The sequence below is a fragment of the Hyperolius riggenbachi genome, chromosome 12, assembly GCF_040937935.1.
Source record: "Hyperolius riggenbachi isolate aHypRig1 chromosome 12, aHypRig1.pri, whole genome shotgun sequence".
In the NCBI taxonomy this organism is placed as follows: Eukaryota; Metazoa; Chordata; class Amphibia; order Anura; family Hyperoliidae; genus Hyperolius; species Hyperolius riggenbachi.
The window spans coordinates 162,159,563-162,180,617 of NC_090657.1; the positions used below are offsets into that span (position 1 = coordinate 162,159,563).

Here is a 21,055-nt window from a genome sequence, read left to right on the forward strand (position 1 = left end):
CACCAACAGGGGGGGTCTTAGGTTTAGGCATCAACAGGGGGGTCTAGGGGTTAGGGGTAGGTACAGGGAGGGTTACTTAGTAATTTTTTTTTTAAACGTTATTATACGTTTCACTATTTAAACGAAAGAATAACGTTTTTACAATTGCCGATTTAATGCACATTATTTAATGATTTATAACTTTAAAAAACATTAATTTTAAACAAAATACAGTACAATACATTTTTAAACGTTATCCATGCTTATCGTTAAAAACCCGGCGCCCTTTTTTCCCAGCGCCCCTTTTTAACGTACGCGTCTTGTGTTTCTGGGACTTTGCTGTTTGGGTGAGCTGCTTTGCTTTAGGTGACTGGCTCTGACTGAGACTTGCCTCAATTGTTTTCTTGTTTTACTGAACACATGTTCTTACTTTTTCTTTTTTCTCTCCAGGAACTTCTAAACAAGAAACCATTGACATGAACCTTTGTAGGGAAAAATAAAATACTGAAAAAATACTCTTCCTTTTTTTCCTTATTTCAGCTTCTCCGGATTTGATAGAATTCTGCAGATAGCTGCATAGGAAGTGGTACACCTAGATTCTGATTTCTAATGTCCCCTCCAGTGATCCTGGGATATCACCTGTCAGGATAGCAGAGCTCATCCAGCAGAGCTGAACTATTTATCAAATACGGTGATCTGCAGTGAGGTAGTGAAAGATTACATCTCTCATGTGGGTCATATTAGAACACTATGCGGTACCTGTAAGGTTTATAAACTGGGATTTGTAAGCGCCACTATTCCTTTTTTTTTCTTGTTTTAACCTCTGCTTTCCCGATTTTACTTAAATTTTTCACCTGTGGAATCTGAAACCACAGTCCCAGCCAGCCATTCATATAACCTCACCTGTCATGGCTGTGATTGTAATATGACCCGAGTGAGGGAACTGACCACTTAGTGACCCTGAAGTACCTAGGGCAGGCATGGGCAAACTTGGCTCTCCAGCTGTTATGGAACTACAAGTCCCACAATGCATTGCAGGGGTCTGACAGCCACAGTCAGGACTCATAAAGGCAAGTGCATTGTGGGACTTGTAGTTCCATAACAGCTGGAGGGCCAAGTTTGCCCATGCCTGACCTAGGGGGTATTTACCTCAAGAGGCTTCCCTAGTCCTTTACTTCAGCCACGTTCCAGTGGTGGGAACCCCGAAAGTCTGGCAACAAGGGCTTGCAGACGCAGTGGTGGCTTTCCCCTCATGATCGGGTCCTCTCTACTGTGCAGACGCCTTGTGCCTGAACAGTACAACGGACCCGATTGGGCTCAGCTATTTCCGCTGTAGCAGAGGGGAAAGCTGGGGGGGGGGTCCTCATTAGGATCCAGAGGCATCCCCCGCCCCAGGTAAGTATCAGGATTTTTTTTGGGGGGGGGGGGGGGGGGGAATTAAAAATACGAATTCCCTAACAGCAGACAATATTAGCACACAAAGTATAATTATATTCCAGGTAGGCTGGTGGTTAAATTCATGCTGGGTATGTGGAGGTGTGAATGGTAGACAAGCAATTGTTAAAGGACAACTGAAGCGAGAGGGGGCTGTCATATTTGTTTCCTTCTTAAGAAATACCAGTTGCCCGGCTGTCCTGCTAATCCTCTGCCTCTAATACTTAGTCATAACCCCTGAACAAGCATACAGCATATGAGGTACTCTGACATTGTCAGATCTGACAAGATTAGCTGCATGGTTGTTACTGAGACATAATGCAGTCAAATAGACCAGCAAGGCTGCCAGGCAACCAGTATTGTTAAAATAAAAATGGCAGCCTCCATGTTCTTCTCACTTCAGTTGTCCTTTAATATTTTGATTTTCATGCAAATTGTATGCAGTTTGGGATTGGGCCAAGCCAGATCTACAAGAAGTGCATTTGATTGGCTTAATGTCGGGCTGCATGAAATCTGCATTCTATACTTCTAAGGACCTGTTTCCACTACACGCAGATTGGATGCAGAAAAACTGACTCCAGTGAATGCCTATGGGTCTGTTTCCACTAAACGCAATTTTTCTGATGCACATTTCCCATAGGCATTCATTGGAGTCTTTCTACATCCAATCTGCGTGTAGTGGAAACGGGCTCTTAGCATATCACTAGATACCCGGATAAAGAACAGCCGTGGCCTCATGGGAATATCTGTGTAGCTGCTTCATACACAGACCACAGTGACACTCCCAGCATCTCATTACCTTCTTGATGACATCTGCTTCCAAACCCAGTACCTGACACTTGGTGTAGACTGCTGTGTAAGTTTGGAAGGAATATGAGGACCAAATCAGGATGAGGAAGCTGTACTCGCTGCTCTAGTTGGTGTATTGTTGACAAATAAGAGCCCATGTGTGCTGACAAGGCTTTATACTGCAACCCTTTGCAAATGGGGTTTCTGTTGTCATAATAGACTCAACAAATATATTTATGATACAGTCAGGGATATCTGTTTTATGGAAAGAAAGATTACAAGGCACAAGGACACATTCACACTGGGGGATTATTGGCGAGTTACCGCTAATCCATGAATCGTCGGAGATCGCTGGTTTTAAAGCGCTAGTGTTGTAAACTATACAATTGCGGTAAATGCAAAGTCGCTACATGCAGCATTTTTCAGGATTTTATGGTGATCACAATTGCAATGTATTTTAATCGCAAAAATATACAGTGAAAATTTTTATTTGTGAAAATGCTAGTGTTTTGCAACACCCAACGGGGCCTTGTCCTTTTGACTATACCGGTTATTCAATAACTGCAGCTGAGGCTGAGAATCGCTGGCTTTGGAGAACTGTGGATCCTGCTCAACTGGAAAAGGCAGCAGAGAACTGTATTTAGGTGGCTACTCATGATTCAACTGATTGTTTTACTGAAAACCAGGAAAATTGTTCGATTTAAATTGTATTGCTACCTTTCAAATTGTCTGCATTATAATCTTTCTCATTACCTGCCACTGACTACTCTTTATTAACTATTACAATAAAGTTGGTTAACCTTGTGCCCCTGTCTCATTATGCAGAGCAGCATGAAGCGGAAGCTGCTTACCAGATCCCTGGTTGCTAGTACTCTAGACCCTAGGTTCTCAACGTGTGGTATGCGTACCCCAGGGGGTACTTCTGATGGTTCCAGGGGGTACTTGGGCTTGATATACTTAACCAAGAACAAAAAAATTAAGAGTTTTCGAAAATGAAACATCTTATTTAAACACCACCAAATTAGTGTTTTAGTTAAATAAAAGCAATAGTAAATGTTTGGAAATTGTTTGAAACAACTTATCAAGTACAACGATTCCATATATAATTGTAAAGGGGTACTTGTGATAATGTTTGCTATGTTAGGGGGTACTTGGTGAGTACAGGGTTTTAAAAGGGGTACCTACCAATAAAATGTTGAGAAACACTGCTCTAGACTTCCTGCAGCTGCTGCATCTTCATACTGCTCCCAGTGTGTTGCCTGACAGCAGTGGGAGCCATACCGAGGAGATAGCTGCAGGAAGTGATGAGGACCGGAGCTTTGGTAAGTGGTTTCCACTGTGCGTTGCTCTGCAGTTGTGCTGTGTGTACATATGTGGCAATTTCCACCTTTTCCCAGGTACCCAAGACCCTACATTAGCTTCCATTCATAAAGTGCTAACATTACACAGCAATATGCATGGGCAGCTGTAGAGTGTTGGAGTCGCAAGCAGTGCAATTTGGGGAATATCTTTGTATGAGATCTGAAATATTTAGTGGATGAATAGATATGCTAGAGGAGTTTAAATTTAATTCTGAGCGGTATATGGAGCTAGTGATTGTACTTGAAAAGTGTGGCAACTGATGAGTGGATAAGCCTGGCAGCTGCATTCATGATGGTAGTTACTAAGATCATGTGACCAGCTTAGTTTATGTACATAAGATATCAGCAACTAAGCGATCTGCCACTAGTGGAGGTAAGTGTTATGCAGGCCCCCTCTTGATGATCGTTAGGCTGGAGGACCTGTGTTGAGTGCACATGAGGAATGGAGGAACTGTTTTGGGGGCACAGAAGGTTCGGAGGTTCTTTGATGAGGGCACAGGTGGGTTGGAGGATCTGTGATGGAGCAGTATAGTAGTTGGGAGAACTTGCGTTCACTACTGATCCCTATTAGTGGACAACAAATACCACTATAATCCGTATTGCATAACCAGGGACATATGACTAGAAAAAACAGGAAGCCAAAAAATACCAATGAATTGTTTTAGGGCTCGTTTCCACTATAGCGAATCCGCATGCAGGCACTGCATGCGGATTCGCATAGGCAATACAAGTGGATGGGATTGTTTCCACTTGTGCGGGTGCGTTTCGGCGTGCGGGAAAAATCTGCACGACAGGGTTGTCAGATTTCGCGTGCGGCAGGAATGCGGGCGAATCACCGCTAATGCATTCAATAGGGAAATCGCATGCGGCTTTGTCATGCGGATTTCCCCGCGATTTCGCATGTAAAGCAATGGAGCTTTACACAGGCAGTGACATGGTTAAATTTGCCTGGCTCCTTGCCATGCGAAATTGCATGCGAAATCGCGGGTAAATCCGCGTGCGGAAACTCAGCCGCATGCGATTTCTTCTGCGGTGGAATCCAGGCGATTCCGCACCGCTACAGTGGAAACGAGCCCTTAATGTCCCCAAAAAAGTGCAGAAAAATGTAAACTGACTTTTTTACTCAATAGAACAATCCAGACAAAACACATCATGTGGTATGGTGCATATCTATTAATGTATGGAAAGAAAAGGCAACAACATTGATTTGTTTCAGGTCAGAGACCTTTCTTCAGGCCTTCATATAATGAAAATCTGCACAGTGCAAATGAAGAAATGGTTCTATTCCGTTAGCCGGGTGCAACCACTAGGTGGCAATAAAATGTTATCCGGGCGCAACTGAGCTAAGTAATGTAGAATGTAATCTCCCTCGCAGAGTTACATCTTTCCCTACTATCCATGACTTTCATCCTCATCTGGACACATATCAAGCCAGGTAAAACCACCCCATAAAAAAACAAATAGCAGGGCCACATGTAAGCAGGACAACAGGATAAGGCCTTACCTTATTTGGGCTTCCTCCGGGCACTCTGGTTTCCTCCCAAAATCCAAAAACATACAGATAACTTAATTGTCTTTCTCCTAAAATTGGCCCTAGACTATGATACATGCACTACACAATACATGCATAGACATTTATTTATGGCTAGGGATTAGATTGTGAGCCCCTCTGAGGGATAGTAAGGCTTTAAAGTGGATCTGAGATGAAAAACTAACTATAACAAGTAACTTGTCTATATATCTTATCTAAAGTTTACACAGCACATCTAGCTGCAAACAGCTTTAATAGAATTTGAATTGAATATGAATTTTTCTTCCTGTGATACGACAGCAGCCATGTTGTTTGTAAACATTACACAGAGGCAGGCTTATCTGCATCTTGAGCAAAAAAAACCTAATTCCCCCTCCTCCTCCCCTCTGCCTCTGAAATCTCTGGCTAGTAATACCCCCCCCCCCCCTCCTCCTGCCCAGTCTGAGCTCCCATGAGCCCTTGCTACTGTCTGAAAGTGCCTTGGTTCTCTGAAAACCTGTGGGCGTGGTTTGTTTAGTTTATAGGGAATTGGAGTATTAAAACAAAAAAAAAGTATTTGGCTTGAAGACTGCCTTATAAACAATAGGAAAGGAACACAATTATGTAATGAGTAATGCTGGGCCATACACGGCTCGATGCCCCCTTATCAATCGAGCCGCTGATGGCTCGATTGATAATATCCTACGTGTCCAATCGCTGCGGGGATCGATTCCGTGCTCGATCCCTGCAGGCAGACAATAGCAGCAAATCGAGCGGGTGATAAGTGCCGGTGGGGATGCGGCGGGGGTCGATCCGGTGGCTAATCGGCCGCCAGATCGACCCGTGTATGCCCAGCATTTAAGTTCATCTCGGATCCACTTTAACATCTAAAATCGAAATTGCTGACGCCAGCGATTTTAGATTTTTTTTTTCCCCTCCACTGCGTGCTACAATTTTGTACAAATCGCTTTTGTAAGCGCTTTTGCAGATCAATTCCGGTTTTCACCTCCTGACGTCCCCCTTTCACCCAGAAATGAATAAATACACTGTATTCATACAATTGTGAATGCAATCAATGGATAAAGTGATTTGTGAGCATTTTTGCTCCTATACCTCCCATTGTAGCAAAATCGCCCCCAAAAATGGTACATGCAGTGCTTTGCTGAACAGAAACTGGACAAAATGCGCTGATATGAACTCTGTCCCATAAGGAATCTTTGCACAAGCGCTTTTAAGGTGCTCAAAAAACCCCCCAAAAAAACCGCCCTAGGTGTGAACAAGCCGTTAGTGGCAATATAATCTTTACAACACTGTGTAATATGTCTGTGCTATATAAATACTAAAATTCTTCGTATGAACAATCGGAAATTATTATTTGGGACCACTAATGGACAAAAATCTCCTAACCAATCTGATCAGATTAATGCGATCAATCTGAAAATTGGATCAATTTTATTAATCTTATCATTCAGCAAATTGTATATTTAGTGGCCACCTTAATAGACTGTGCTGTGGGTACAAGTAATGGGAAACAAATGTAAGCGTGTCTGGGTGTATTGCCTAATGCACAAAGGAAACATGTAAAGCACATGTATCGCACACATACACTACACTCTTCTATGTGTGAGAGAAAGTATGGCTTAATGAGAGCAGAAAATGGATATTGGGCTGATTTATCAAAACTACTGAAAGTAGATGTGAGAAAAACAGATACAGAATCCTCATCTATTTGTTGCAATGTTCCTTGAACTGCTTAGTGTAACTTCTCCTCACTGCGTTCAGTAATGGGAGTACCACACTACAGTGAAGGCCGGGAAGTTGCATAAAAAGCAGCTTGCAGCCTGTGGAGCACAGGAAGTGTGCTGGTTGCTAGGGAGGGGGGGTTTCATAGTGAATATGAAGCTCACTTCAGAGGTGACCAGAAGATTCCAGATTGTAATAACCATTGACAGCTGAAAAATGGTTTGTACAGTCCTCCCCGACCCCCCCCCCCCCTTTCATGTATGTAAAATGGTTTCTCCTCCACAGGTGGTCTAGTCCTGTGTGAGGAGAGACAGGCTGTGCTGAGAAGTCAGGTAAGGAAATTACTACACATGGCTGAGGAGTGACAAATTACTGACACATGGCTGAGGGGATTACAAATGACTGAGGGCCCATTTCCACTATCGCGAATTCGCATGCAAATTCGCATAGCAATACAAGTGAATGGGACTGTTTCCACCTGTGGTCACACTTGTCGGCTTTCGTGCGCGTTTTCTGCACAGAAAAACTGTTTTCAACTGAGAACTCATGTTAATCAATGAGCTAGGTCACACTTGAATGCAGATTTTGCGCGCAGAAAAAAAACTGACATCTTGCGCAATTTGTCAGTTTTCTCTATAAATTACATTAGCTGTTGTAAGGTAGAGGTCACACTTGTCTTTCAGTTTTCTGCAAAGTGTAGAAACTGAAAGACAAATGTGACCCCTGCCTCAGGATTCCTTTGCGTTTTTCTGTGCAGAAAAAATTTGCATGGCAGAGCCATCAGAATTCGCATACCGCTATGCGAATTGCATACAGTGTATTTAATAGGAAATTTTCATGCGGTGTGGGTATGCGAATTTTCATGCAAATTTTCATGCGAATTCGCATAGAAACAATGGAAAAATCACACCAGCACTGCCATACATCGTCATCCATGTGAATTCGCATGAAAATTCGCATAGACCCGCATCCGCATGCGGATTTTTCCCGCGACGATTCCCACAGGGTGGGAATCGTCGCGGGAAAAATCCGCATGGAAATGCAGCCTGACACATGGTTGAGGGGGTGACAAGGCTGGCAGCCATACATACCTCCCAACTTTTTGAGATGAGAAAGAGGGACACTTAAGCCACGCCCCTATTCACGCATACCATAAAGATTTCATAAGAAAAATATGTTGTTTTATAATTCAAACCACACTGGTCCTTTCAATTCTGGTTAATTTTCCTTCATATTAACATTTTAGAATTAGTAATATATCAATTTAAAGGATGGAAAGAAAGTTTAGAGTCAAACACATTTTTTAGTAGAGAAATATATATATATTTACATAGAAAGAGAGACAAAGTCCTGAAAGAGGGACAAATGAGGAGGAAAGAGTGACAGAGGGACAGGGCTCCCAAAGAGGGACTGTCCCTCCAAAAGTTGGGAGCTATGGCCCATGTTGTGCAGTGACTAGGCCTGTGTGTCAGGGGAGGGAAGCCATTTTGTGCAGTGACCAGGCCTGTGTGTCAGAGGAGGGAAGCCATTTTGTGCAGTGACCAGGCCTGTGTGTCAGAGGAGGGTAGCCATGTTGTGCAGTGTCCAGGTCTGTGTGTCAGGGGAGGGCAGCCATGTTGTGCAGTGTCCAGGTCTGTGTGTCAGGGGAGGGCAGGCATGTTGTGCAGTGACCAGGCCTGTGTGTCAGGGGAGGGCAGCCATGTTGTGCAGTGACCAGGCCTGTGTGTCAGAGGAGGGTAGCCATGTTGTGCAGTGTCCAGGTCTGTGTGTCAGGGGAGGGCAGCCATGTTGTGCAGTGTCCAGGTCTGTGTGTCAGGGGAGGGCAGGCATGTTGTGCAGTGACCAGGCCTGTGTGTCAGGGGAGGGCAGCCATGTTGTGCAGTGACCAGGCCTGTGTGTCAGAGGAGGGCAGCCATGTTGTGCAGTGACCAGGCCTGTGTGTCAGGGGAGGGCAGCCATGTTGTGCAGTGACCAGGCCTGTGTGTCAGGGCAGGGCAGCCATGTTGTGCAGTGACCAGGCCTGTGTGTCAGAGGAGGGCAGCCATGTTGTGCAGTGACCAGGCCTGTGTGTCAGGGGAGGGCAGCCATGTTGTGCAGTGACCAGGCCTGTGTGTCAGAGGAGGGCAGCCATGTTGTGCAGTGTCCAGGTCTGTGTGTCAGGGGAGGGCAGCCATGTTGTGCAGTGACCAGGCCTGTGTGTCAGAGGAGGGTAGCCATGTTGTGCAGTGTCCAGGTCTGTGTGTCAGGGGAGGGCAGCCGTTCTGTGCAGTGACCAGGCCTATGTGTCAGGGGAGGACAGCCATTCTGTGCAGCGTCCAGGTCTGTGTGTCAGGGGAGGGCAGCCATGTTGTGCAGTGACCAGGCCTGTGTGTCGGGGGGGGGGGGGGGGGGTAGCCATGTTGTGCAGTGACCAGGCCTGTGTGTCAGGGGAGGGCAGCCATATTGTGCAGTGACCAGGCCTGTGTGTCAGGGGAGGGCAGCCATGTTGTGCAGTGACTAGGCCTGTGTGTCAGGGGAGGGCAGCCATGTTGTGCAGTGACTAGGCCTGTGTGTCAGTGGAGGGCAGCCATGTTGTGCAGTGACCAGGCCTGTGTGTCAGGGGAGGGCAGCCATGTTGTGCTGCGTTTAGTCCTGTGTGTCAGGGGAGGGCAGCCATTTTGTGTAGTAAATTGAATGAGTGACACAGGACTTCTGGGTGTTTGTAGTGACTGCAGTTTCAGGACATAAAATGGCCGCTGTAAGATAACATTCACCTCACAAGTTGGTGTAAATGGAAGAATTCTGGGGCAGATGTGTTAAGACTGATGTAAAGAAAACTACAGCAGGACTGGAACAATTGCTCAGTGCAGCCAATCTGGATCTTTTATTTATTAGCTGGAATCTGATTGGTTGTTATGGGCAGGTGGCATCAGTCAGTTATGCTGAACATGGAGTGAGAACAGCTTATCAATCAATGCTCTGACAATGGTAGTCGTTGGCACTGTAAAGGTACATACACTGTACACACGTGATAATTGTCAGCCAATAATGACCATTTCAGCTAACAATCGTTGTGTGTACAGCAGCCACCGAGCAATCCTGCTCTGTCGATTGTCTATTTTCAACACCTTCTCGACAGATCAATAGAAGCTGCTCCGTCATTGGCTGATCGTTATCCCTCCACCAAAACAGAACAGATTGCTAGCCTCAAGGCTAGGGATGTGTCTGTACAGCATTGGCCCCTTAAAGGGAACCAGAGAGGATCAAGAAAAGGTTTTATACATACCTGGGGCTTCCTCCAGCCCCATACGCACGGATCGCTTCCACGCCGCCGTCCTCTGCTGCCTGGATCCGCCGGTACCGGGTCCCGTCATTGCCGCGAGTCGACCAGTCGGCCGGCGGACGCGGCCGAATCTCCGCATCACACGGAGCTCCCTCCATGTACGTACGCATGATGCTGCCTACTGCGCAGCCGCATGCGTACGGGTATGGAGGAAGCCCCTTTGATGTGGACAATTGGCCGTGTCCACCGGAAGTGACGGGCCCGGTACCGGCGGATCCAGGGAGCGGAGGATGGCGGCGTGGGAGCGATCCAGGCTTATGGGGCTGGAAGAAGCCCCAGGTATGTATAAAAGCCTTTCTCTATTTTAACAAACCATTCCTCTCTGGTTCCCTTTAATGCTCGGCCGAGGGATTGTTTCCCAATCCCCAACGGGCGACATTTATTGTATGTATGTACGTACATACTTAAGGGTGCATACACACATTCAATTTTGATTGGCCAATTTTACTACTTCCACATGGATTGTTATTACTATGAGTTGATTGTGTTAGTAAACTTTCATACTACATGGAGGTGGTAAATCTGGCCAATCAAAATTGTGTGTGTGTACCAGGCTTCACATCAATGATGATTTCATGTAATGCCAGATTCAGGATCATAGGTAGCCCTCTGGATTATGGGCTTAGTAGTAGTTCCAAGCTCTACAACCCCTGATGCTACACTTCTGCTTCTTTGTTTTGATATGACCCAGTAGTGTGGGCTGCACCCAATAGTAGACACATGAAAAAAAGCCCACTCCAGCTTATTGGACCACTTACTGTATGTGGTCAGTGCAGTGTTCTCCGAACTGAAGCAGTTAGTCAGAATGACTAATCAAAATGCCCAGTCAGAACATTCCCCCCTAATTTGATGTGATATGTCCTGCTCATCCCTCTGGCTGCAGTAGTGTCTGGATCACAAGCATGCACCTTATCCAGTCACACTTCAGTCAGAGCACCTGATCTCCATGCTTGTTCCAGGTCTATGGCTAGAAGGATAAGGGGCAGAGGATCAGCAGGACAACCAGGCAACCTGCATTGTTTAAAAATAAATGTCAGTCTCTATGTCACCATGAGTTCCCTTTAAAGGACAACTGAAGTGAGAGGGATATAGAGGCTGCCGTATTTATTTCCTTATAAACAATACCAGTTACCTGGTTGTCCTGCTGATCCTCTGCCTCTAATACTTTTAGCCATAGACCCTGAACAAGCATGCAGCAGATCAGGTGTTTCTGACCTTATTGTCACATTTGACAAAATTAGCTGCATGCTTGTTCCAGGGCCTGAATTTAGACACTACTGCAGCTAAATAGATCAGCAGAGCTGTCAGGCACCTGGCATTGTTTAACAGGAAATAAATATGGCAGCCTCCATATCACTCTCACTTCAGGTTCCCTTTAAGCTCAGGAATCTGTTTGTCGTTTCCGCCTCTGGTTCTTCAGCATCACTGTGGCAGATCATTGCCTAGTACCGGGCACTGGACGTGTTTGGAGATTGTAGCAGATCCTGTAAGCCGTGTGTCAGGAATAGTATGTCTTGTATGTCGGGCCAGAGTCCTCCTGATCCTGACACTAATCTGTATGTGTGTTTGTACTGCTTTTGTGTGAGGGATGACGGTGTTTATACCGCTACAAAGGAGCAAACATGTTGTATCCAGCACAGGAAATTTGGGCGCTGCCAGCGCCACCATAGACCATAATAGAAATTACGGCTATAGCGGCACACAGTCAGTAACTGCGGTGCCCTCAGAAGACGGAACTGAAGTTACTTTTAGAACACTATAATTGGGCCGCCAGCAAATAGCTGGAAGCCGAATTACGTAATTCCCCCACTATCCATGAGGACCTGGAGGGGGAATAGTAATTAATGCCGCCGAATTACAGTGTTTTAAAAGTAATGGTACTTTTCCATTAGCCTGGCGCATCCACTAGGTGGCGTTAATTACTATTCCCCCTCCAGGCCGCCATGGATAATAGGGAAAGATGTAATTCTGGTGGAGTTTTATCGCCATCTAGTGGATGCGCCCGGCTAATGGAAAAGTACCAAAGTAATTTCACTCGTACACCAAAGGAGAGGCCCTGCCATGTGCATGATAGGAAAGGTGATGGGTAAGCCATGAGATAGGGAAGAGCTGCACATTACACCTTCCTGGGATGCTGCCTGAGACAATCAATGTCCTATGGTTATCATCCTACGAGAAGAGGGGCTTGTCCCTCTCAGCCCTGATACCATCTCCTCCACACTCTCCTTACTGTGCCACATGGAGGAGAAGAGGATTATGGGTAATTGCATTGCTCCCAACTGTCCCTCTTTTGGAGGCAAGGATGAAGATGGAAGAACACAGATTGGAGGAAGTGGCAGCTGGACAGGTCAGTGCGATCATCTGAAGCATCTGTCTGCAGGGGCCCCGGGGGTGCACGAATGTCTTATAGGAGACCTGGGGGCCCATTATTAACTTTGTGGCCCTAGGCAATTGGCTACTATGTCCAGTGTCGAGCTAGATTCCATCCAGTATGAGCAATCATTTCAATCGATTTTGTCCGGGATTGTATTCAAATGGTCATGTTGGCACATTCATCTCTGGCAGATTCCATTCCATTATGCTGGGCATACACGGCACTTTCTTTCCTTATCAATCGAGCCACTGATCAGGGCCGGGCCGGGGCATAGGCTGGAGAGGCTCCAGCCTCAGGGCGCAGTATTCATTCAGCTGTCATTCCTAATTGTGTTTGAAGCAGAAAGAAATAAAAAAAAGGGGATACATGGCAGTGACTGCAAGCCAGATAACTAGATATTAAGGTGTTGGGGAGGTTGTGGGCCCTATGGCGCCTCTTAGTCTAATAGCAATCAGTGTGTGATGGCTGGGGTGGCAGGGATGGAGGGGCGCACTTTGATGTCTCAGCCTTGGGTGCTGACGGACCTTGTCCCGCCTCTGCCGCTGATGGCTCGATTGATAATATCCGACAGGTACAATGACCTGCCGGATAGATTCCCCGCTCGATCCACGAGCGGGGATGAGCCGGCATCAAGCCAGCAGCTCGATCCGGCGCATAATTGCATCCAGAAACGTGCCGTGTAATGCCCAGCATTACAGTGAAATCTGCTAGGGAATATCGATTAGTGTATGGACCTTTAGGGCCCGTACACACTTGCAATCGCAGAAATCGATTGCCGCTGCCGTTTTGCAGGAGTGATTTTCCCACGATTAGTGCGGAAAAATCACTGGACACTGCGGCGGTTTTGGAGCGCTCGCGATTAGCGTGCTAAAGCTCGCTAATCACGATCGCTAATCGCGGAACGCTCGTCGCCGGCAAACCGCTGCATGCAGCACGGTTGCAGTTATCGCTAACCGTAACCGCGGCAGTGAGAACACTGCCACTCGATACATTGTGTAGCGGTTCTTGCAGAACCGCTAGCGGTTTGCGGTGAGCGGGAATTGCGCAATTCCCACTCAGGTGAGAACGGGCCCTTACTAATCAAGCCAAAAAATCAGCGTGACCACCAGAATCACATCTATTCACAGCTTCCACAAGCTCAGTGTATAGGGCTGCCCTAACCTAAGCGGCCAGCAGATGGCGCCATAACATCACGCTGCATGTTGTGTGATACCAGTGAGTATCTGAGCTCTCTGTGCATATCAGATCTCATCTGTACTAAGAAGCAGGACACCCCCATATCCTGAACATCATTCTAACAGGTCAGCTCATGTTGAATATGAATCAATTTCTGTTATTGCAACGCCCCCTATATTCATGTAAGTGATTGGACTGGCCTCCTGCAGAGTGTATACAGCCTGAAACTGGAGCAGTCTCATTCACTTCCTGCTGAAACTTGCTAGTCCATTGCATCCATCTCTGCTCTTCGCCCACAATGATGTGGAGGCTGCCACATTTATTTCCTTTTAAACAATACACATTGCTTGGCAGTCCTGCTGATCTTTTTGGCTGTAGTAGTGTCTGCCTATGAGAGCCTTTTTACACAATTGAAAAATCCAGCCTGAATCTGCAGTGTTTCCCTGCAGCGGCTTACAGTCCAAATTGCATGCTGGTGTGAACCTGGGCGGCACGCTGCAGGTCCCTGAAGCACACACATCAATCCTTATAGCTGTGCGGGGGCTTTGCAGGAGCTTGAGTGCTGTGGCTGAATCAGAAATGCCCACTGCACCTAGTGGAAATAAGATATAAGGCTAGCCCAGTGTTTCCCAAACCTGTCCTGTCTCCCCAATGGTGCATGTTTTGCAGGCTGCCTCCCCTATGCACAGGTGGGGTATTTAGTGTCCCAGCAACATGGAATCCACCTAGCTGAGACACTAATTACCCCACCTGTGCATAGGGGAGGCTGCCTGCAAAACATGCACCATTGGGGACCTGCTCTGACCTAATGCTTTTAGCCATAGCTCCTGAACAAGCATGCAGATCAGATGTTTCTGACTGAAGTGTGACTGGATTAGCTGCATGCTTGTTTCAGGGTTGTGATTCAAACACTACTGCAGCCAAAGAGATCAACAGGACAGTCAGGCAACTGATATACAGGGTGGGCCATTTATATGGATACACCTTAATAAAATGGGAATGGTTGGTGATATTAACCCCCTTGGCGGTATGAAAAATACCGCCAGGGGGCAGCGCAGCAGTTTTATTTTAATTTTTTTTAAATCATGTAGCGAGCCGCTGCTCAGCGGCATCCCCCCAGCCCCACCGATCGCCTCCGGCGATAGGCGATCAGGAAACCCCGTTCAAAGAACGGGATTTCCTGGAGGGCTTCCCCCGTCGCCATGGTGACGGGGCGGGATGACGTCGGGACGTCATTGGGAGACCCGATCCACCCCTTGGCGCTGCCTGGCACTGATTGGCCAGGCAGCGCAGGGGTCTGGGGGGGGGGGCCACGCGCCGCACCGGATAGCGGCGATCGGGCGCGCGGCGGCGGCGATCGGGGTGCTGGCGCAGCTAGCAAAGTGCTAGCTGCGTCCAGCAAAAAAAAAATTATTTAAATCGGCCCAGCAGGGCCTGAGCGGCACCCTCCGGCGGCTTACCCCGTGTCACACACGGGGTTACCGCTAAGGAGGTTAACTTCCTGTTTGTGGCACATTAGTATATGTGAGGGGGGAAACTTTTCAAGATGGGCGGTGACCATGGTGGCCATTTTGAATCCAACTTTTGTTTTTTCAATAGGAAGAGGGTCATGTGACCCATCAGATTTATTGGGAATTTCACAAGATAAACAATGGTGTGCTTGGTTTTAACGTAACTTTACTCTTTCATGAGTTAATTACAATTTTATGACCACTTATAAAATGTGTTCAATGTGCTGCCCATTGTGTTGGATTGTCAATGCAACCCTCTTGCATACATTTGGAATTGGTGCTGGTAGACTTGGGTGCAGGATACAGCCGGTATTTGGCTGATCCTGCTTCTGCACCAGTCCGGGCCGTATTAATTATTATTATTGTGTTTTTTTAAGCAACCTTGGCTCCGTCTTCTGACGTCGCCAACTGAGCGCTGCTCAGTTGTGATTCTCTTTGTAGTCTATGGTGGCGCCAGCTGCACCCAAATCTAGCAGCGCCGAAAAGCACTGCTCCTACCCTCTTCTCCCACTGATTGCAACACAGCAGGAGAAATGCTAGCACAGGCTTCCAGTATCCGTAGTTTCAGGAGCTGCACATCTCGTATCTTGACAGCATAGACAATTGCCTTCAGATGACCCCATAGATAAAAGTCTAAGGATGTCAGATCGGGAGACCTTGTGGGACATACAACTTTACCATGTATTTTAACAGGAAATAAATATGGCAGCCTCCATATCACTCTTACCTTCCTTTAAACATGATGATACTGAACCAAGTGGTGACTCCACGCTCAGAGCCTGCAGTTAACTCCTTCAATTTGGTTGTGCTTTGTTACTTTAGAAGATTTGTAAACACAACTTTAACCACTTCCCAACTGAGGGGTTTTACCCCCTGACCACCAGAGCAATTTTCACCTTTCAGCGCTCCTTCCATTCATTCGTCTATAATTTTATCATTACTTATCGCAATGAAATGAACTATATCTTGTTTTTTTCACCACCAATTAGGCTTTCTTTAGGTGGGACATTATGCCAAGAATAATTTTATTCTAAATGTGTTTTAATGGGAAAATAGGAAAAAATGTGGGAAAAAAATTTATTATTTTTCAGTTTTCGGCCTTTATAGTTTTTAAATAATGCATGCTACTGTAATTAAAACCCATTAAATGTATATGCCTATTTATCCCGGTTATAAAACCGTTTAAATTATGTCCCTATCACAATGTTTGCCACCAATATTTTAGTTGGAAATAAAGGTGCATTTTTTTCAGTTTTGCGTCCATCCCTAATTACAAGCCCATAGTTTATAAAGTAACAGTGTTATACCCTCTTGACATAAATATTTAAAAAGTTCAGTCCCTAAGGTAACTATTTATGTATTTTTTTTAAATTGTAAATTTTATTTTTATTTTTTAATTACAAAAAAAAAAAATTGGGGAGTGTGGGAGGTAAGGAGTTAATTTTTTGTGTAAAACAAGTTTATTTGTGTGTAAATGGTTAGGGTGTAGTTTTACTATTTGGCCACAAGATGGCAACATTACCAATTTGTTTCATGCGACCTGCAAGCGTCCTTCCAGACGCTTGCAGGAAGTAGAAAGAGGCTGGGACTTTGTTATTTTTTCACAATGATCGCGCTGCTCAGCCGAGCGGCAGCGGATCATTGCGGGGCTTAGATCAACGAGCGGGAATGGATTTTCCCGTTCGTTGATCTCTGGGCGAGCGGGCGGCGGCGTGTTTACTAGCGGCGGGCGGCGTATTTACGAGCGGGAGCGCGGACAGCGGCGGTAGTGCGCAAAGTACGGATTTCTCCGTCCCTGGGGGTGAAAGGATGGAAAAGGGGCGGAGAAATGCGCAGGGCTCAGGCGGCTGGGGGGACACTCTTTCGCCGCTGCTCGCGGCGGATCGCCGCAGAGCGGCGGCGATCAGGCAGCACACGCGGCTGGCAAAGTGCCGGCTGCGTGTGCTGCACTTTATTTCATTAAAATCGGCCCAGCAGGGCCTGAGCGGCACCCTCTGGCGGTAATGGACGAGCTGAGCTCGTCCATACCGTTAAAAAAATGTTTGGTTTGGGTCCGCTTTAACCCTGGTACAAACCTTCAATTTTGATATGCTAATCACTGACCAATTTTACTATGTCCCTGTAGTACGACCGTTTACCTACACAATCTGCTCATAGTATTCAAAATCTGTTGGCCATCATACTACCTGGAGGTGGTAGAATTGGTCAGTCATTGGCCAATAAAAGTTGGGTGTGTACCAGGCTTAAAACCTGCTTACATCCACAATGTTTCCATGCTTCAGTGACGTAGTGGAATGACACAGGAAATAGGTACTGAACACTCTTATTGAAGAGTCTGACTGCTTCAAGATGCCTCCTTTATGCAGTGGCATATTTTAAGGCTACGTTTCCACTACACCTAGGCGAATCCGCGTTGAAATTTTTTTTAAAAAAAAATGCCTGCGGATTCGCATTCAAATCATGCGAATTCGCATGTGTACACAAATATTTTTTTCTTACTTTATTTTTCTGTTGCCATTTATTAATATGGACTTTCACATGCGAAAACTCGTATGCGTAAAGGCATACACGTTAATGCGAAACCGTGTAAACCACAGAAAATTGTTACAGAGGTGGCCATTGTATTTGCTTGCGAGGGAAGCAAATTTTGCATGACATGGAAACAGGCCCATTGAAATACATTGGTATGCAAATTTGCCCTAGTAGAATTGGCCCTAAAGAGGTACAGGCATGGCTCATGCCATGGGCGCCACAGAGCTATAGGCGCCATTCTTGCCTTACTACCTTTTTCTTTCTTAATTTTGAGGTTCTTAATTCTAAACGTGTTCTCACCTCTAATCTTCACGGTTGGTCTGAAATGATTTGCCCTATTGTTTCTCATCCAAACATGCTGTGTGCAATGACATCTAACGACTTTCTTTAGTGTCACCTGATCAGACTATTTTCACCCAGTATGTCTTTTACTTTGAAATGACCTTCAGCATGCTTTTTCTCCAAGAGCGGAGTATTTTATGGTGAATGTTCATAGAGGTCATGACATCTGAATGTGTCATTTATTGTTTTCTGTGAAACAACTATAAGGCCAGAAACCCACTAGGAGCGATTTTCTGAGTGCTTTGCGATTTGGAAAGCTCCAGCTAATGTAATGCTATGGGTGTGATCCCACTTGAGCGATGTGATTTTATAAAAATCCCCCTTAGCATTGCATTAGTAAGAGCTTTTCAAATTCCTAGCGATTAGAAATCGCTCCTAGTGGGTTTCTGGCCTCAAGCCTGGAATCCACTACAAAACACTATCGCTAATCGCAATCGCTAGCATTTTGTGTGAGCGTTTTGTAAGCGATTTTCATGAACGTTTTTGGCAGTGATTTTAAAAAGTGCAAGGTTTTTGCCAGCGATTGTGTAGCGATTAGCGTTTTTAATTCTGATTGGTCCTTTCAATTAATTTGAATTCTTTTATAGTGTGCAGTAACTTCAAAACGCTAGCAAAATCGCTCTGTGCAGGTTTTGATGAGCGATTATCCCAGCGTTTGTATACTTTACATTGCAGAAACGCTAAACGCTAAAAATGCTGCATGTTTTGCGTTTTGGTAATCGCAAGTGCTCCAGTGGAATTTGGCCCATCCATTAACATTAGCTGTGCGTTTAGGGAAATCGCTAGCAGTTTGAATTGCTCACTAAACGCTCACAAAATCACTCCAGTGGGTTCCAGGCCTGACTGCTAATTCCAGGTCTTTCTCCCAGCGACTGCTTCTTGGCTGTTGGACAACTCTTCCGCTATTCTTTTGACTCCAGAAACCCACTAGGAGCAATTTCCGTCATGTTCATTGATCATTGCGATATTACCGCTGCCCAAGCGATCAAACTCCTCAGACCAAGATCATTCCAGCATGTCCGAACGACGCATTCAAATGGTTTCAGGCCTGAAATTGGTAGAATCATCGATCGGCATGCTTGTTGCAGCACCCATTTTCATTCGATTCGATAAAATTCTTGAACTGGATGGCTGATTGGGTTGCAGAATCTCTATATGTATGGTCAACTTTAGGGAAGCAAGCGTTTGGCAGCGCCCCTAGGCTGCAAATAAGCTGCCCTTTTGCAGCCTACAGGTGCTGCCAATCGCTTGCTATCTTTTGAACAAACGTATATACCATTTATGGCTAGCAGCACCAGGTAAGAATAATGTTTTTAACTGTTCGATTAGTGGTAGTTTTATGCTTCACTGTTAGACTAGTGGTTAGGTCTTCCCCAAGAGGGAACATCATCGTCGTGGGAGAGTCTAGTAGGGAATGATTTATACACATATTATGCTGAAGCTAACGCCCTCCTTTAGGGCTTGTTCACACTAAGGGTGTTTTTTTTTTTTAAGCGCCAGCTATTTTCAAAATCGCACAAAAAGCGCTTGTGCAATGAAAGTGTTCATATCAGTGCATTTAAACTGCTTTCCGCTCATCAAAGCGCTGCATGTACCATTTTCTCTGCGTTTTGGCTTAATGGAAGGCATAGGGAAATCGCTAAGCGCTTGAAAAAGCTCTTTGTATAGCGATTTTCCCAGCGCATTTAAGAATAAATACATTGTCCTTTCTGGGTCAAAGCGTTCACTTCCTGACTGACGTCAGGAAGTGAAAAAGTGAATTCCCCATCAAAAGCGCTGAGGGCTCTTTCACACCAGAGCCCATTTGCTGCGTTTTAACTCAAAGTTGATACTTTGCGTTAACCAAGGTAAAATGGCACTCCATTAACGTTCATTTTACCTTTCACACCTGACGCTGCATTTTGATGTGTTGCGGTACGACGCACCCGGGAGCTTTTAATCGTCGGGACTCGCATTTTCCCATTGGGTTCAATTAATACTTACCGCCGCTGATTTTGTCGCACTGCAGCATCCCGACGATACGCCGCAGGCTATTCAACGTGTGCAGGAGAACGGCTCCTGCATGCATTGTCTGGTGTGAAAGAGCCCTTAAAAAAACGCCAGCCTAAAATCGCTAAGCGCCAGGAGGCGTCTAAAAAAATTGCGCACACAAACGCAAGTACTGCCGATTTATGATGTGAACAAGGCCTTCCTGTACCTGTTTTGAATGCAAGGTGTGTAATCTGCCCGTTATTCAAGCTCTGCCCATTTATGTAGGTAGCCAATCAGGTGTAGTGTTTGTTTGGAAACGCTGCCATTACCTTCTGCTGTACAACTTTAGGGCAGGTTTCTACTAGCGCATCAGTTCATCTCCCAGACGGACGCTGACACTTGTGCACCGTAATTACGCCTCCGAATTCACGGCTATGGTGATTTCCACACATTGTCCAAAACATAGAAGCAGCCTATTGCAGGGACGGATCAAGACCAAGTTGCGCCTGGGGCAAGGTCAGGTTTTGGCGCCTAAAGGTTAGGTTTTGGCGCCTAAACTGCCATTAATTTTGCCGCCTTTTTAAGAATTCAACAAACTGCGCCTGGGGCAAGATACCTGCTTGCCCCCCCCTAGATCCGTCCCTGGCCTATTGATTTTAATGGGCTTAGATTCCGGATCCACATTCATGTGCATGAAATCAGGCACAATCAGCCCTAGTGGAGAAGACAGGCCCTTAGGCCTGGTTCACATTAGCGTTCCCTGTCCGGATCCGCCTGATCGGATCCGGACCTTATACTGTACAAACGGAACGTACGTTCCGCATAGCAATGCAAAGGCTATGCGGACGTTCACAGGGGTACGTTCCGTACACTCCGGAGCCGGATCGGATCCGGACTCCGGAGGCTTTTCCAACATGCGCTATTTTTTGGGTTCGGCTCATCCGGCCCACGCACCCGGAACGGATCCTGACTGCACCATGCGGATGTGGAAACCTATGGGGAAAGGAAAGC

The 21,055-nt window shown here is 46.0% G+C and overlaps 2 protein-coding genes across 2 annotated transcripts in view; both read left to right on the forward strand.

Annotated features, from left to right (window-relative positions):
* LOC137542249 (small ribosomal subunit protein eS21) overlaps positions 1 to 494 on the forward strand; it is a 45,971-nt gene extending 45,477 nt beyond the window's left edge. Inside the window, exon 5 of the mRNA XM_068264018.1 lies at positions 430 to 494. Coding sequence (XP_068120119.1) covers positions 430 to 439 — 10 coding nt within the window. The 3' untranslated portion in view covers positions 440 to 494. The remainder of the gene's footprint in view (positions 1 to 429) is intronic.
* LOC137542247 (small ribosomal subunit protein eS21) overlaps positions 1 to 21,055 on the forward strand; it is a 191,178-nt gene that overhangs the window by 1,915 nt on the left and 168,208 nt on the right. The gene's annotated exons all lie outside the window — the stretch shown is intronic.